The 18,160-nt window shown below is 39.5% G+C and overlaps 2 protein-coding genes across 2 annotated transcripts in view; one reads left to right on the top strand and one right to left on the bottom strand.

Moving 5' to 3' along the window:
- The window catches only part of GAS2 (growth arrest specific 2), a 126,773-nt gene extending 120,688 nt beyond the window's left edge, over positions 1–6,085 (top strand). Inside the window, exon 8 of the mRNA XM_087721399.1 lies at positions 5,210–6,085. Within this exon, the coding sequence (XP_087577525.1) occupies positions 5,210–5,428 (219 nt within the window). The 3' untranslated portion in view covers positions 5,429–6,085. The remainder of the gene's footprint in view (positions 1–5,209) is intronic.
- A 3,240-nt stretch (positions 6,086–9,325) lies between these two features.
- On the bottom strand, positions 9,326–17,902 carry SVIP (small VCP interacting protein). The gene is made up of 4 exons (XM_014070937.2): positions 17,759–17,902; positions 14,824–14,874; positions 12,075–12,191; positions 9,326–10,569 (listed from the first exon to the last, which is right to left on the bottom strand). The coding sequence occupies exons 1-4, from the start codon at positions 17,819–17,821 to the stop codon at positions 10,555–10,557; spliced, it is 246 nt and encodes an 81-aa protein (XP_013926412.2). The 5' UTR covers positions 17,822–17,902; the 3' UTR covers positions 9,326–10,554.
- Between the last annotated feature and the right edge of the window lie 258 nt (positions 17,903–18,160).

Here is an 18,160-nt window from a genome sequence, read left to right as displayed (position 1 = left end):
GATAACAGGCAATTTCCTAATATAATTTGTTGAAGAAATGGGATAACATAGTATTCTTTTAAAGGTGCTAACCACAAGATGAGCTATTCCTTTGCAAGAGGAACACAATGGTTATTCCTTTGTCTTCCATTGCCCAAAACTTGCTAGAGATTGCTGTCTTGAAGTCTGCTCAAGAGGAGCAACTGTCTGGACCACTTCTTTTGTCCAGATATGTTTGAAGAGCAGGTCCTCAGTCTGACTTTTCTTCCCCCTGGTTTATTCAGTGTTTTATCCAGAATATTTACTAAACATGAAGTCTATTAAATAATTAGTGCTCTAATTATTTTTTCTTTTATATTTAATCTATAAAATATTATATTTAAATTTTACTTTTTTTCTGCAATATATTTTGGCTTGGCACATTTTATTTTCTGACATTGGCTTAATTGCTTCTTCTGGGATCAATACAGATTTGAGTGATTGAGGGATAGTGATAATTAATTGTATAAAAACTTCTTACATTTCCCAAACAAACTAATGTCATGATTTGTGAAAAACCTAAGTCATTTTTATCTTCAAACCATCAGGAATAGACAGCCCTCACTAAACATGTTTTCTATTACTTCTGTAGTATTTACCCAGAAGTAGAGTATAGCCCTTTCTATTGTGGAACTAGTAAATAATAAGTATGATAATCCATTTTGAACCATTTATAATGCTAGTGTTGTTTTATTATGGAACAGGTTTTTATTCTGAGGCAGATGTTCCTGGCACGGCGAGAATGGAGGTGGCCGTCTCGCTGCTGGGCCTCCTGCTTTGGGTCTCGGGGTCGGTGGAGAGTGCCACTGAGCCCCCTCGGGACTCCCTGCGGGAAGAGTTGGTGCTGAGTCTGTTGCCTTCCGGCGACATGGCTGCCACGTTCCAATTCCGCACCCGCTGGGACTCGGACCTGCAGCGTGGCGGCGTCTCCCATTATCGGCTGTTCCCTAAGGCTCTGGGCCAGCTTATTACACCTCTTACACCTCTCCCTCACCTGACTTTTGCTTTCAGATGTTAAATTAATATAAAACAAGGCTTTGGTTAGTTTACTTTTCTTTTCCTAAGAGCAAGACCACTTATATTTTCTGTGGATGAACTTCCTTGTTTATGGACTAAGGCAGTGATGGCTAACCTTTTTGTCCTTGCGTTCTGAAAGTGTGTGTGTGCGCAACAGTGTGCCCACACCCATAAAGCAATATGTGAGCAACACCACCCATGTGTCCCGCCCCCTGCACATGCATGCATGACCCCCCTACATGTGTGTGCGATCCTCCCCATTGCCCATTTTGGGTCTAGCTGGCTTCTCTGAAGCCTCCTGGGACCAAAAACATGGTGTGGGGAAGGCGCTGCACCACTTGAGCTCCTACCCCATGAATGACCCCCCCCATGCCGCATGTGTGTGCGTTTCCCACATGCACAGCAGAGACTCAAAAATGAGCTGGCCAGCGGGAGGCACACACATGCGCAGTGGAGCTGAGCTGGGTGATGGCTCGTATTCCTGTAGAGAAGGCTCCATGTGCCACCTGTGTCTAAGGAATTTTGAATAACTATTTATTTATTTTTATTCAGTGATAATCATAATACCATACTCTGAAAACCTACCAATTTTTTAAAAAATAATCCACTTTAATGATGATTAAAGATTAAGATTGTCAAAGGGGCATCCATTGTGCTAGATATCCATTCTTCTTATCTATCTGTGCTGGAGACTGTTCAGAATAGATATTCAACAGATTAGGCTAGGATATTGAATATGGCTCACTGTTTTAGCTGTCATTTAATGCTTGAAGCTGCAATGTGTCTTGCAAAAGATACACTTTTTGATGCAGCATCTTGATATTCAGTATATTCAGTGCTTTAAAAATGCAATACCATCACAAATTGTAAAATTAAGATCTGAGTATGAACAATAATAACAGAGTTAAGATGGTGTTACCACATTTGTGACTTGATAATCTGAATGTTCTTCTGAGTGGCTCTTTTGTGCCGATCAATACAATACAACAGCAGAGTTGGAAGCGACCTTGGAGGTCTTCTAGTCCAACCCCCTGCCTAACCCCCTATACTGTTCCAGACAAATGGCTATCCAGTATCTTCTTAAAGACTTCCAGTGTTGGGGTATTCACAACTTCTGGAGGCAAGCTGTTCCACTGATTAATTGTTCTAACTGTCAGAAAATTTCTCCTCAGTTCTAAGTTGCTTGTCTCCTTGATTAGTTTCCACCCATTGCTTCTTGTTCTACCCTCAGGTGCTTTGGAGAGCAGTTTGACTCCCTCTTCTTTGTGGCAACCCCTGAGATATTGGAACATTGCTATCATGTCTCCCCTAGTCCTTCTTTTCATTAAACTAGACATATCCAGTTCCTGCAACCGTTATTCATGTTTTAGTCTCCAGTCCTCTAATCATCTTTGTTGCTCTTCTCTGCACTCTTTCTAGAGTTTCCACATCTTTTCTACATTGTGGTGATCAAAAACTGAATGCAGTATTGCAAGTGTGGCCTTACCAAGGCATTATAAAGTGGTATTAATACTTCACGTGATCTTGATTCTGTTCCTCTGTTTATGCAGCCTAGAACTGTGTTGGCTTTTTTGGCAGCTGCTGCACACTGCTGGCTCATATTTTAATGGTTGTCTACTAGGATTCCAAGATCTCTCTCACAGTTTCTACTATTGAGCAAGGTACCACCTATACTGTACCTGTGCATTTCATTTTTCTTGCCTAAATGTAGAACCTTACTTTTTTCACCATTGAATTTCATTTTGTTAGATAGTGCCCAATGTTCAAGGTTGTCAAGATCCTTCTGTATCTTAAGCCTATCTCCTGAAGTATTGACTATTCCTGCCAGCTTGGTGTCATCTGCAAATTTGATGAGTTCCCCATTTATCCCCTTATCCAAATCATTGATGAAGATGTTGAAGAGTACTGAACCCTGGGGTGTAATCCATCCGGTCCTGGTGATTTGAACTTGTCCAGGGTAGACAGGTGCTCACTTACCATTTTCTTCCCTATTTCAATTTGTGTATCCCTTTGTGTAAAGACAGATGCAAAAAATGAGTTAAATAGTGGCTTTCTCCCTGTTGCATGTTACCTTCTTGCCACTTTCTCCCAGCAATGGACCAATGGTTTCCTTAACCTTTTTCTTGCTACTAATATGTTGGAAGAAGCTTTTTTTGTTGTTATTTTTTACTTTTGTGGCAAGCCTTTCTTCATTGTGAGCCTTAGCTCTCCTTGCTTCATCTTTACAGGCTTGGGCTATTTGCTGATATTCTGCCTTAGTTTTGTCCCCTCCCCCCTTCCACTTTTTATACTTAACTTTTTTGTCTTTCTATTTGTCAGAGAGTTCTTTCTGCAGCCATGCTGGTTTCTTTTGGGAGCTGTTACTTTTCTTCTTCATTGGTATTGTGCTAGACTGAGCTTTTGTAATCTCATTTTTCAAAATTTCCCAAGCTTCTTGAGTTATTTTCCCTTTGAGGATTCTCATCCATGGAATTCTTCCCAAACTCTAAGTTTATTGAAATTAGCTCTTTTAAAATCCAAGACTCTAATTTGACTTTGTTCTACTACTTGTGTTTGCATAATGTTGAATTCCAATATTGCATGGTCACTTGCCCCCAGGGTTCCTATGGCTTCAACACCTTCTATGATTTCCTCTCTGTTAGTGAGAATTAAGTCTAATATGGCCAATCCCCTTGTTCCCTTCTCTACTTTTTGGAAAACAAAGTTGTCTGCTAGGTTCTTTAGGAACCTGTTGGATCTTCCACTTGGCGCAGAGTTTGTTTCCCAGTTAATGTCAGGGTAGTTAAAATCTCCCATTACTATTGTGGTATGCTTTCTACATACCTTAGTTAGCTGCCTAGCAAAAAGTTCATCTACTTCCTCTGCTTGGTTGGGTGGCCTGTAGAATAGACCTATGGCAATGTCGTTTCCCCTTCTTTAATATTGACCCAAATGCATTCAATATAGTTCTCATCATTGTTCTGCTCTATTTCTGTAGAGATGTAGTTATTTCTTATATATAGTGCAACTCCACCTCTTCTTTTATTTGGTCTATTTCTTTTAAATAATTTAAATCCTTCTAGCTGTATGTTCCATTTGTGGGTTTCATCCCACCAAGTTTCTGTAATGGCAACAATATATCTGCCCTCATTTACTTGAATTTCTAATTCACCCTGTTTATTCCTCATACTCTGTTCATTGGTGTATAGACATTTGAGTCCATTTTGATTGACCGTGTGTTTACTGTCTACATAACCTGTGTTATGCCTGACTGCCCCTACTTCCTTGCCACAAATAGGTATATTCTTGCCACATCAAATAGGTATATGCATATATAAAGAGAACGTTTTAGCTTCAGTGATTCCTATAGGCTAAACTACTCCAATGTTTTGTTTATGAAATGGTCCCTGAAGATGCTTCAGAAATTGCATCTGTCCCGGAGTGCTTAAACTGTAAGTCTGTGATCATCACTCTATTGCCACTGCTTCTCTGCTTGCTGATTGATCTCTAAGTCAAATGTAGATATTGCCCAATAAAATTGATCTGGCTTTCCAAGCTATTTAGATGACATGAACTCCCTTTAACACTCTTGGCTCATCAATCAGCTATTTTTTACAGGTATTTTCCACATATACATTTGACATCAACAATCCATTCCTTTTTTCCCATTATGAAGTATTATGGAACAAATTGCTATAAAAGTCAAAGCAGGCACTGTCGCCCCCATCTCTTTTTTTTGGCCATAGTTTAGAACAGGGGTCCCCAATCCCCAGTCTGTGGATGGGTACCAGTCTGCAGCATGCCAGAAACCGGGTCACAAAAACAAGTGAAGCCCCATCCATGGGGTGCAAGCAGCGCACAAAAAACCCTCTCTCCATGAAACTGGTCCCCAGTGCTCAAAAGGTTGGGGCCACTGGTTTAGAAGGGGTTCATAAGTTATAGATATTTCCCTAGAACCTATAACAAGAAAGGACACATTCATCTAGATTTGGCTATCTTTGGAGAGGCAATATCTCAGGGGCAAAAATCTATATTTCCGGCCACATATTAGCCCAGTATTGGATACTAACAATGAGTTTAACAGGATTATGTATGATATCAAGCCCTTTCACTTCTCAACAGTTGATAAATGTGAATTTTGCCCTTCAGCTATTTTAACTTTCCTTCTTTTTTCCCATTCCTTTTGCTGATTTAGATGCTGCACAACAAACACGTAATGGTTCGTGTAGGAGGAGGATGGGAGACATTTGCAGGATACTTGCTGAAGCATGACCCCTGCCGAATGCTGCAAATATCTCGGGTGGATGGCAAAACTTCCCCCATCCAGAACAAGTCTCCAACCATCAAGGACCTGACTCCAGACAGCTACCTGGTGGTTTCTGCTCATTACAAAACCAAAAAAGAGATTAAGTGAAATTGCCTTCTCATTTCTTTGGGGGACTTGGTATATGTAGACCCACGCTATTCTTCCTGTGTAGTCAAATTAGTTGATGCTTTGAAAGGACTTCTGGACTTAACATGCAGACTGGAAATGGCAACCCATTTCATGGATTGTTGAACTGTAGAACTATTTATTTCTAGTACTGTACCTTTTCATAGCAAGTTACTCTTGGTAGGTTAATTACGAAAACCAGATATGTTTTTTAAAGACAGACATATTTTTAGCCTAATTATTACTCCATGAATGTACTCGTAGGATGATTAAAAGAATATGGATCATGTTAGAAAAGTGAAATGGGAGAAATTTGATTGAAAAAGCAGTAGGTATGATTCCCAATAATTTGCCACAGCAAAGAATACTATTCAGTACTATAAACTGGGAATATTCAGTTTAGTAAAGAAAGAAAGCATGGGTGAGGAAGAATAATGTAATGGGAAAACCATCTGTCTTTGGCTCTGGAGAGCGAATATAGATTGAGATTGTCTTGGCAATATTTCGGCGAGGTCTCACTCGCCATCTTCAGGCTGGTGTTTGTCTATATAGCTTCCCAGAAATTCAGGATTCATATATATATGTGTATATACACATACATACATACATACATACATACATACATACATACATACATACACACACACACACACACACACACACACACACACACACACACATATATATATATATATATATATATATACACATACATACATACATACATACATATACATACATACATACATATATACATACACACACACACACACACACACACACACACACACACATTGTTCAAAGAAAAACAGCTCCTTGTTTGTGAATTATATCACATACAACTCCAACCATTGTTGTTTGTCAATCATTATTCATGGGTTAACATTTAAACATGTGAACAGCCAATTTAATTTTCTCAACAATTCAAGGCTGATCACTACATGTATCAAATTGGTGCATTTATTCTATGCTTCCTGGCTGATTCCTATATGAAAAGAAGTTCATCTATACACATATTCATATTAAATGAATGAGACATTGGGAAAATATATACTTGCATCAGGCAGGCCCATGTCCATAAATACTTGCTGGACCAATATGATAACCCATCTACAAAATGAAATTAAAAAGAAATAATAGAAATCCTCTGTAAATGAATGGCTCATTTTGTTTATTCATATTAGAAAATAGCTGATTCTGATATATATGGTGAGTTTGAAAGTTACGTCTATCTCTGGCATGTCTCAAATAGTATCTATATTGCTTGAGAATCTAAAGTAGAATGACAAGCTTCATACTGGCCCATTTGGTCAATTGATATCCAGGAAGCTGATTCACTGAAACAACAACTTTCCCTTCATTCAAAACCCAACACTAATGAACACAACAAAGTTTCCCAGAAAGTCAGGATTCATGCAGTCAGTAGGTCACAAGTTAACACCAGTTAATTTTGGCTAAATGGACAGTTGCAAGAAATGGAGAAGAGCAACTTAGTAATATTTCTCTTTTAGAACCAGTAGATGTTTTGAAATCATGTACATCTGTGAAAAATTATTGAGAATGCTTTTAAGTTACCAATTTCATTCAGGATTGTTTTTCATATTAAACTCTCCCTCCCTCCCTCCCTCCCTCCCTCCCTCCCTCCCTCTCTCTCTCTCTCTCACACACACACACACACATACTGTTGACCCTGTGGGACAGTTTATGCTTCTCAATTCCATTATATTTGGACATACTGGAAAAAATGAAAATGATATGTAGATAAATAATGGGAAGGGGCTTGCCATACACATATCTGTGATATATGCAAATGCTGGGGTTTGGGTTATAGGTTTTGCTAATTTTCCTTGACTATACTTGATAACTTTGTGCCTTGCTAGGGAAAAGAAAATCATTGTTCAATAATTATTTGAATGGTGACTGTATAAATGATGTGATCAGCTCAAATCACATGGTGTATTAGAAATAAAGATACTTTAAAAACACTTCTAAGAACTCCTTTCCCCCCTAATTTTCTACATAAATGAGTGTAATGAATTTTGCAATCATTTATAAACTAAGTCTCCAAAAGTGATTGTTCTATCCATAAGAATAGCCATGATACAACCCAATATTTTAATCACAATTGGTCCAATTAGGTTAAGATCTTGAGGAATGGATAACTCAGCACTGGCAGGAGTTACATTTCATTTTTCATTAGGCATATTTGAAAAGTTGTTTTTGTTTGTCCAATTGGGGTGGATTTCCCAACACAAAGGATACAAAAATATTGGTTGTGGAAACTGGTCTCCCTTACAATTGAAATAACACTGCCCAGCCTAGCAACAAAACAGAAGAGGATGGTCCCACAGCTGTCCCGGTAGACCATTTGGAGCCAATCAGATTGCTAACCTCAACTATGTTTATCTTAAGCTGCTTCCTCTGTGCGTGATTCCATGTCCATGTGGAATGTTGGCATATCGCAGAAAACACCACTGTTATATTGGAGCAATGGGTGGAAGCAGCTCATCAGGCGGAAATTCAACCTGGAAATAAAGTGGAATTTCCCGACGGAAAGAACAATTAATCAATGCAATAGCTTGCATCCTGAAACTGTAGGTGCGCCATTGCTGGAGGTTTTCGAGAGAAGATTGGACAACATCATGAGAATGTGCCCACAAGAAATGGTTAAGTGGGATATCTGTCCTGGGGCCACATGGCTATTCAGAAGGACTTAATAATAGGCCTGCTCAGGGAACAAAAAGCAGAAAATCACATTGGAATGTATTGTATATGTAAAGCCGGATGCCTTACCACATTTTAGAGTAGAAGTAGAGAATCATTTCTAGGACAAGAGGCTGCAATTCAACTTTGCCAACTGGGGAAAGGACCAAAGGAGACTCGACTATATGATGATCTCATCATTGAGCTTTGATTTCACATACACCTTACAGCACTTCTGTTGTTTTTTTTAACAAAAAATTATGCAAACAAAATTAGTCCTTTCACTTTAATCATGGTTTGCACCATTTTCCAGAGGGATTTTATGCATAATAAAAACAATCTAGATGATTCAAAAATAATTGTTATTGGTAGATAGGCATTGCATTAACAAAAGCAGTGAAAGAGAGTGGTACAAATGCCAATTTATCATCAGGTTTTAATAGATTGTACTTTATTAATGCAACATTATAATGCACAAAGATCAAAGTGGGCACCAAGTGGTTGATTAGCTCAACTAAAGAAAAATGGTACTGTTAATAAACGAACAAGGTTATAATAACCCAGTAAGTGCAAACAAAGTGAAAAGTTTAAAGTAGCACTATTATTTTATAGGAATCTAAAGAACCTCAGAAATAAATAGGAAAAGGTGCATTCGAGCATAAGAGTACCATCTGCTTGCAAATCTTTACACCTGACACATCAATACCTAGTTCTCCTCTGCAGCTGCCTCGTGATGCAGGGAAATGGGGTGGCTGCTTTAAAGAGACGCAAACAGTTAAAGACACTCAAAGCGCCTTTTGGAATTTTAATCCAAAGTACTGCAATAATTTAACAGCTTAAACTATTTTATTGCAATGAAAAGTATGAATTCCAGAATTCCAATTAATTTTTTTAAACATTTAGTACTGGATTTATGTGCACAAATGAGAAAGAGGAAAGTGTAAACTGTGAAATATGAAGATTTCAAGATTTTTTTAAAAAAAGAACCGACTGTAATAGATTAGAAAACAACATATTTTACTGAGGTTAATAGAATATGGTTAAGCAATCTGTTTAAGCTACATTGATTTATGTCACATTTTAAATGGGAAATTTAATTTATTATTAGCCAAATTCTTGTCAAATAATCATTATTTTTTCATACTTGTCTAGGATGGAAAAGGTAAAAATCAGAAAAAAATAATTCATTTGCACATTTTATTCTCTCAGACATATATCTACATATACAACACTTGTCATTACTTTTAAATATATTTCTGAAGCATTTTCTTTTCAAAAAACAATATTTATAACACTGGGAATAAGTAAGAAGCAACTATCTTTATTTCTGATACAAAGCAAGATAAACTGCACCTTCATTTCTTTCATAAAAATCGATACTACTCCTTGCTTAAAATTCAAGATGTGTGAACATTTCCTATATTAGTTTAGAAGTTCAACAAATCTACTGTTTCTTTTTGCATCACTTCCAGATAAGCTGCAACGGATCATATGGGAGAATAAGTACTTAATATGTTTATATTTACTCCAGTATGTTAATATGAATGATGTTATAAACATATTTTTACACTGGATGTATCTGCAGAATAATGTCCTCGAACCAGTTTTTAAGAATTAAAAAAGTAATTTTTATAAAGAAATTTAATCATAAAGAAGTAGAATCATGTAGCTGTCCTTTCATGAGTTTTTCTCCCAAACTTCACACCCAAGTGATAAAGCAGAACACCTTTCACTATATTCTTTCACTTATTTTTTTAAAAAATAAGAGTCTAGTATTTTGGCCTGTATTTTTGTAAACCCTGCAGAAAGGCATAACGTGTGTAAAAACGAAGACACAAGAATAGGAATTTTTCACCTCATTGCAATGTAGCAGTTAAATGTATAACCAGCAGAAGGCACTAAAGCTTTGATTCTGAAGTTCTTACTCTTAAAACAAGCCTGTTGGTTTCAGTCATTTAATCAGGTGTGAGGGATTCAAGGATTGTGCACTGGATTGAATTGATTCATACAAGTATAACATGGGGTAAGATGGCAACAAGTTTAACAAGGTGCACTTTCGGAAAATAGAATTGTTCCCCCATGACCACAAAGGCATGAAAATGGCAACAGTTTACCTAAGTAACTCCCATAATTCACCCCTCCAGTACATTTAGACATGCAATGTTACACAATAATGCAACACAAACAGGAAGTGATCAGTTTGGGGCATCTTTGCGGGTATTGTGAAGTGTTCATCCTTAGTGCACGTATGTCAGCTACCCTGCTACAACGGCAAAATACTGCTGCATCTTCAGAGGCACCCAGCAAAAGCCAAACAATTAACAAGTTTAATTCATCTGCAGCAACTGGCAAGTTATTGGCAGGACAAAGCTTCACCCTTCTTCATTCTGAAGCAGCTCAGTATTTTATCCAACCTGCCACTAAAAGCAAAAACACAGAAATGAATTTTAGCTACTTTTTACAGGTAAGGGCATTATTCAATTTCTCACTTGCAAGCATAACCTTGTTTTATTTCAACCCTCATCCCACTTTTCCAGGCTACTTTTAGGTTATGAAAAATCTTCCTTAAATATAGTATTTTGAAGAAAAAAAAACAAGTAATAATGATACTTGTTTTCTAATGCATTTGAGTTTTATTGTATTCCAAACAACAATTCTGGACCATGAGTTTATGTAAAGGAAGCAAATGCATTTTAAGATAAAGGAAAAGTTGTTGTGCAAGAGAAGTAAAAATTTATGCAGCAATTACAATGATCACATTTAAAATAAAGACTGTGTAAATCCATTGCTTATATCCTGAGATTAGTCTACCTATTTCAGCTTTAAATGGAATTCTGAAGATGGGAGCACTTCAGAACTGCCCCGACTGGCTCACACTCAATGCTGATGAAAATTCTAAGTCATCAGGTAAAATTGTCTGGAAGCTGAGCCACGGCAAATGGACTTCTTTTTTTTTGGGGGGGGGGGGGGTTGAAATGTCTGTTAGTCTGAAGAAGCAACTTGGATAAGCAGCAAAATGTTTCAAACCAAAAAAGGAAAGAGTTGCCATGACTGAACTTCCAGACATCTCTACTTCGAGACTCTATCTCAAATCTATACTGAAGAAGAAAGCAGTGATCTTGACAAGATAATGGATCAAGCCATCATATGCTGTAAAAATGGGACCAAATGTGTGAACACAGCTTCGGGAATCTGTCTAAGCCTGTGATGGCAAACCTATGGCACGCGTGCCGGAAGTGGCATGCAGAGCCATTTTCCGGGCACGCCGCTTGTCACCCATTTCTCTTCTGGGTACCGGCGTGCACAAGCCGGTCTTCACGTGTGTGAGAGCACTGGAAACCGGAAGAGCAGCTCCCTGGTGTGTATGCACGTGCCAGGAATCTGAACTTCTGGGTCTTGGCATGTGCATGTGTGCCGGCCAGATGGTCTTCACGCGTGCACCAGAAGACCAGGTGACCAGTGTGCATACACACTCCGGAAACTCAGACTCCTGGCACCCGCACCTGGCACCCGCATGCACGCAGGGGAACTGCTTTTTGGTTTCCGGCACTCCCGTGCATGCGCACCAGGGAGCTGCTCTTCCAGTTTCAGGTGCTCCCACATGCGCGAAGACCAGCTTGCCATGCTTCCATCTTGGCACAGTGCTAAAAAGGTTCACCACACTTATCTAAATAATTGCAATTGTCTGGCCAAAATGCTGAAGTCATTTATCCTAAAGTTTCAATACACAAAGAAACACTTAAAAGAGACATAAGAGTGACTGATATCAAGCCAGGTACATTGATAGGTTTTGTGAGATATTGAGGGGGAAAAATCAGAAGAAAGAGCCTTCACACCCTGTCTAAACTGGCAATGTAAGAAACAATAGACTGGAAGATCCTGGCCATTGATCTTATCCATCCAAATTTGATTCTTCACTTCTTACCCTTAGATTGCCTTTGTCTGGTTCATGGCTTCCAGATTCAAGACGTTTCTCCATTTCTTCTTGTTTTCGTTTTTTTTGTTCCACAGAAGAGAGATTCTTAATACCACGAGATGCAGCCTTTGGAAAAGAAACAACGTTACATCTCATTTTTATATCAGCAAAATAAATTTAGTTCTCTAATCTGTATTCCATATAGAACTCCAATAAATCTGTATTAAATTTACATAACCTTACCAGGGGTGGATTCTGGCTGCTGCCACTGGCTCAGGGACCTGCCACGCAGGTTTGTGCGCTTGATGTGCAGTACTGAAAAAATGCTTCTGCACATGCACAAAAGCAAAAAACAAGATGGCTGCCCCTATGATGCTGCCGATAGAACCAGTTTGGGAGCGTGGCAGGCTGAGTTACTATGTACTTGTCTGAACCGGTAGGAACCCACCTCTGAACCTTACTTAGAAGAGTGATAACATATGACTGTAAAAGCATGGGCTTCAACAACAACAAAAACGCTACAGGAAAACATTTTGGGGAAGCATTTGGACAAGTTTTATTCTCCCTCCTCTACAAAAATGAGGAGGGTCAGGAAGCATATTTTGAAGCGTCCTTGAGAAGCAATTCTCAGTAGGGTTCCCCCCCCCAATAGATGGCTGTTTATTATTTTTATTTACTTATTAAATATATGTGCCATCCATTTTACTGATGAGATTCTTATCAAATATGGGTGAGAAAATATGCTATATATACATGTTCTTCCTTTGATATATAGGATTATTGCTATTTATCGGCTGTCCATCAATCAGTCACAACTGTCTTACACATGATATTGCTGTTCACATTTTCTCTAATGCAGATGTTAAAAAGAAGCAACTGACTGGAATTTGACACCTGTTAAAAAGCAAAGGCAAAACTTCTCATTCCACTGAAGAATTGGAAACAAACACCACCCATTGCACTTCCATGTTAAAAAAGAAAAACTGAAATAACTGCAGTCAAACCTAGCATAGAACAGAGGATATCTACATTTTCTTTGCCCTACCTAAATCTACAATGTGTGCTAAAGACTAGCTAGTTTTTCCCCTTACTTTGGGGGATAATCCCCATTTCTCACTCATTTTTTAAGTTAACTACACACTCAGCCGTGGTAGTTTTATTTGGGGGAAAAACTACCCTAAAATACATTAATGTCACAAAAGGGGCAGGAAACACCATGCAGAAATTAAAATTTTTAAATGACAAATCTCCCCTCCCCCCTGGAATGTGTCAGGAAATACTTGAAAAAGCTGTCTTAACTTGTATTTATTTATTTTTTCCTGTTGCTTTGCCTGATCTTATGCCAAAACTAAATATGTGGTTTAAAACTTGTGATTTTGGCATTATTATACAGGTTCTCTCCTTTGCTGCAGAGAGGATTTTTGTAATAGTGGTGGTGGCAGGGACGGATCGCGCCAGAAAAATGTATGTATAGGTGTTGAGAGCATCAAATGGGAGGCCTCCCACCATAAAGAAATAGTTCAAGCAAAGAGTCAATTTATAGGTATTATCTTTTTGGTCAACCTTCAAATACTAGAGCAAAGTTTGGGCAGTGTGTTTGAAAGAACACCAATCTATCAGGAATCCTGAACTTTGGTATTTTTGCTTTACTTAAATCAGTGATGCCTGCACATTTAATCTTGAGATTCTCAGCCCAACTCCTCTCCATATCAATTGGAATAATAAATTTGAGTGACTTCTGTTATCTCTTCTAGTGTTTCTTCAAGGACATCATTGATATTTAGATTGTTTTAGACATAAGAGCCTGTTAATCTGCAGGTCTTTCTCTATAAATTATTGTGAACAGCTCCCCCAACACCATTGCAAATATTATCTCATTGCTTCTTATTTCACATATCCATGATCTTATTACTTCTCATTAATAAGCACTGAGTAGGGTGTTTTTTTTTTTGAAGGGACATGGTGGTTCATTGGATAAGACGCTAATATTGTCAATCAGAAAGGTTGGCAGTTCGGTGGTTCAAATCCCTAGTGTCACGTAACGGAATGAGATCCCGTTATTTGTCCCAGCTTCTGCCAATCTAGCAGTTTGAAAGGACATAAAAATGCAACTAGAAAAACAGGAACCCCTTTGGTGGGAAGTGTTAAATCGGCGGTAGAAATTACGAGGAGGCGTCTGAGGTAACCTTGAACCGTTTATTCAAACAAGAACGAATAGAACATCAACTGTGAGTAGACCGGCGTCTCTCTTTCGACTGACAGCTTTTATACTCGGCTGTCAAATAGTTCAACCAATAGCCTCGCGTATGACAGCCCAGCAACCAGCAGGCGCGTCTGATTGGCTAAGATGCGCCTGGCTGCTGCCGAGCTGTCATTCGTAAGTCCGAGGACTTACAAGGCTACAACAGGAAGCTAACAGCGTTCCGTGACCCTTTGGCGTTTTGTCATGCTGGCCACATGACCATGGAAACGTCTTCGGAGCACTGGCTCTTCGGCTTTGAAACGGAGATGAGCACTGCCCCCTAGAGTCGGGAAGGACTAGCACATATGTGCAAGGGGAACCTTTATCTTTACCTTATTTTTTGGAAAGTTAGTTGTAGTGCTGAGTTTCAGTATAACCCCATTGCCAATAGTATAATAATGGCCAGTTTGCACATTCTTAAGAGATGCTGTTTCCAGGAAAGATCTTTCTATTGTTCACACTCATTATAGGAGGAGGTTTTCTTTTAATCTATTACTGTTCCAAATATCCAATTACCTCCATTTGTCTTTTTTCTGCTGCTTCTGCAAGTTGCTGCCTTCTAATTTCCTGAAGAAAACATATAACAATAGTTACAAATCACCAATGCAGACGTAACATACAGGGTTTTCAAAAGGGTTTTCCAAATATCTTACAACCTTTCAAAATCCTAGAAATGAGCATTCATTTTTTTAAATGCCAATTCTGGTCACATTATTTAATGTTGACAAAAGAGAATTGCCAGAGAGAAATCCTTAGTCACTGTAAGGAGCCATGTACTTCCACCGCTGGGGTTCTGTCATCCACATAAAACCAAGCAGTAACATTTCACAGGTCATTAAACTACACATATGAAAGACTAAACGGTGCTTCCAGCTGAATAAGTGAAAAACCCTTTTTGTTAGCTACTTTTATCTTGAGTTTGTTATATCTGATTTGGGACAATCAAAATTCAAGCCAACAGTCAGACGTCAAATAAATCAGCTTGTCTCATCTTCAATTTAAGTATGTACCAGTGTGAATTAAATTTGCGTAGAAAAAAACAGTTTTTCTGGTAGTTTTATTTTATTTTATTTATTAAATTTAAATGATGGTCATCTCACTGTTACAATGATTTTGGGTGGTTTCCAATATGAATCCTGCAAGAATATTTTATCAGCTACATTACAATCTTATTGTGGTCATTCTTGGTAATGGGGTGGAATTTTAGTGACTTTCCTTGCTAACTTTTGTGTATTGTACATTTAGAAGAAGAATAATGTGGAAGGAGATTATAAGCACTTTATCATGGGAAAAAAGATTTTAGGATCCCCTTGAGATATTACCAGAATGCCTCTGGCCCCCAAATAGGACCATAAACTTTCTTAGAAAATTCAAATGATGAGTGGCTGCAACTCCGTATTGTGGAACTGTGCCTGCTTGTCACAACAAAGAAGAGGGTTAATGCACAACATTTTGCAGCAAGGGCAGATAAAAGAGGATCACAAATAGCTTTTTAGAAAATTAATGCTTGTATCAGTGAATATATTTATTTATTTATAATTTCAACTTCTATAGCTGATCTCTTATATACAACTCCAGATGGCTATCAATGATTAAAAATAATAACATAAACAATATATAGAGGTTGCTACGTCAGAGTGGGTAGGGTAGAAGGCAAACAATTATCAACAAACAACTGAATAGTGGCTCATACACTGTCCTGGCTCACTACTGTGGAGAAAGCGGAGACTTTAGGACGCTGCTAAAGTCAGACAGGGTCAAAATTTTGCAAAATTTGGGATAAATGCAGGGGTGGGCTTCAAAAATTGCAACAACGAGTTCGCTGTCCCACTGCTGGGTGGGTGTGGCCATGGACTATTGGCCTCCTGCACCATGGTGGAGGGGGGTGGTTTTCACCCTCCCCAGGCTCTGGAGGCTTTTCTTGGACTTCTGGAAAGGTTTCCCTGCTTCCCCCGGCTCCAGAGGCTCTCTGGAGACCGGAACAGGCTCGTTTCCGGACTTCTGGACCCATCGGTTGGCCCGTTTATCCCCCCTCGCTGATCCTCCATGCGGGCCCTGCACTTATCTGGCATGATGAACAGGCCACGTGGAGACTCCTGGGAAGGGTGGGGTGGGTGGAGCCAGCCAGGGGCAGCATTTGGGGGTTCGCCAAACTGGGCAGAATCCTAGCTAGAGGCTCATCCAAATCGGTGCAAACCCCTATCAGCCCAACCCTGTGTAAATGCTATTCCAGAGGGCAGAGGCATAAAAAAAAGATGTGACCTAAAGCATTAAACCAGCTGTATTTTTTCAGATGGGCAGAGATAACTTCAGGCAGAAAAATCTTTCTGCAAATATTCTGGCTCCATGCTACGAAGGGCTTTAAATTAGTAGGGTCCTATCACAGTTCTTTTCTGAATAGGCTGAATACCATTTTGTGACTCAGCCCACAGCATGTTCTCCAACACATGTGACTTCCAATCCCTAAAATTTTGGACCTTGTTTATTAAAGGAAAATGAGTTACTTGACTTTTCTGATATAAGGAAGTTATTGTGTGAGGACCTTTCAGTAAGCCCACAGCGTTGCATTAATTCACATTGACTTGAACTCGCCTGGCTATCTGGCATCTCCTCAGTTTTTCAATCAAACCTCCAATCTATGCACACCAACTTTGCAACAAAACCCAATCATAGAAAACGAAGGACTTGCTTTTGCTTGTAGCTAAGATTTTATTAACTCCCCATCAGTCAAACACTTCATAAAGAGTGTCATTCCTATCCAGATCACTTCCTTTATAAAGAGGTCTGAAGCTATGCGTTCAACCAAGCAATTATTTGACATTCCCGGGAATAAATCAAGTGTTTTGAAAACAAACAAGCTTTTTTCTAGCAGGGCTTATGCATCCTAAGTTTTATTCTCCCTTTGGCATTTTTGAAAGATGGCACTGCCATTATTTTTATTTTTTTGTGCTTATGTAGCACAGGCATTGCAATGATGGACCTTTGGGTACACACTGATCCACAGCGCACAAAGGCAAGATAAGGAAATAATAAAACAGACACGCCCTTACCTGTGAAAAGAATAATTGATCCTGAACTAAGCAGTTAAATTTGGACCACAAAACACATAGTGGTATTTTTTTTTTAATATTACAAGGCGGAACCTGGGAGTAAGTAAACTCAACAAGGCTTGGTTTTGGAGAAACACCGGGCTTTGCTCGTACTTCAAAGCTGTTGTATTTTTCATACATAATCTAACAATTAATAAACAAAGGGGGGGGGAACAAGCTCGGCGAAGGCTTAAGGGCATTTTAGAGATGCTGCATGAAGGAGGGTTAAAAAATATATATCTGGAATTTGTCGGAAGGCGAACGCTGAACGACACCTGGGATTGCCCAGAAAAGCCAAAAGGAAGGAGAAACCCCCAGCCGCCACGGAACGAGTTTCGGCAGCCCGATCTCGCCCCACTTACTGGGTCCGGCGTCTCCACCACTTGGTCGGCGGTTCCCCCCAGGCAGGGCAGGCACAACCCCATTCCGACTTGCCTGCAACACTCCGCCGGCCAGAGCCCAAGCGGCGAGTCCAAGCTGGAACCCCGCCCCGCCGTCCTTTGACCAGCGGGCCTCCTCCCAAGCCACCCGCCGCCAGGCTGCCTTCCTGTGCGAACCACGGACGGCGCCACCTGCCGCTCCGGAGCCGGAGGGAAGAGGGGAAGACGCTGGCACGACCGTGGGAGAGAGCAGAGTCCCGTCTGCGTGGGATTCGGCGAGCAGGAGAGAAAGAGGGAGAGCAAAACTAGCAGAAGTTTCACAACTTCTGCCGCCGCGGCGTTAGCAATCAGGCCTGCGGTTGCCTGGCCGTTTGTATTGGTTAT

Source organism: Thamnophis sirtalis, unplaced genomic scaffold, assembly GCF_051295495.1.
Source record: "Thamnophis sirtalis isolate CommonGarterSnake01/CBP01778 unplaced genomic scaffold, rThaSir2_p1.2 scaffold_1, whole genome shotgun sequence".
Taxonomy (NCBI): Eukaryota; Metazoa; Chordata; class Lepidosauria; order Squamata; family Natricidae; genus Thamnophis; species Thamnophis sirtalis.
The sequence above is the reverse complement of the archived record's forward strand: the minus strand, read 5'-3'. Positions and strand labels throughout refer to the sequence as shown.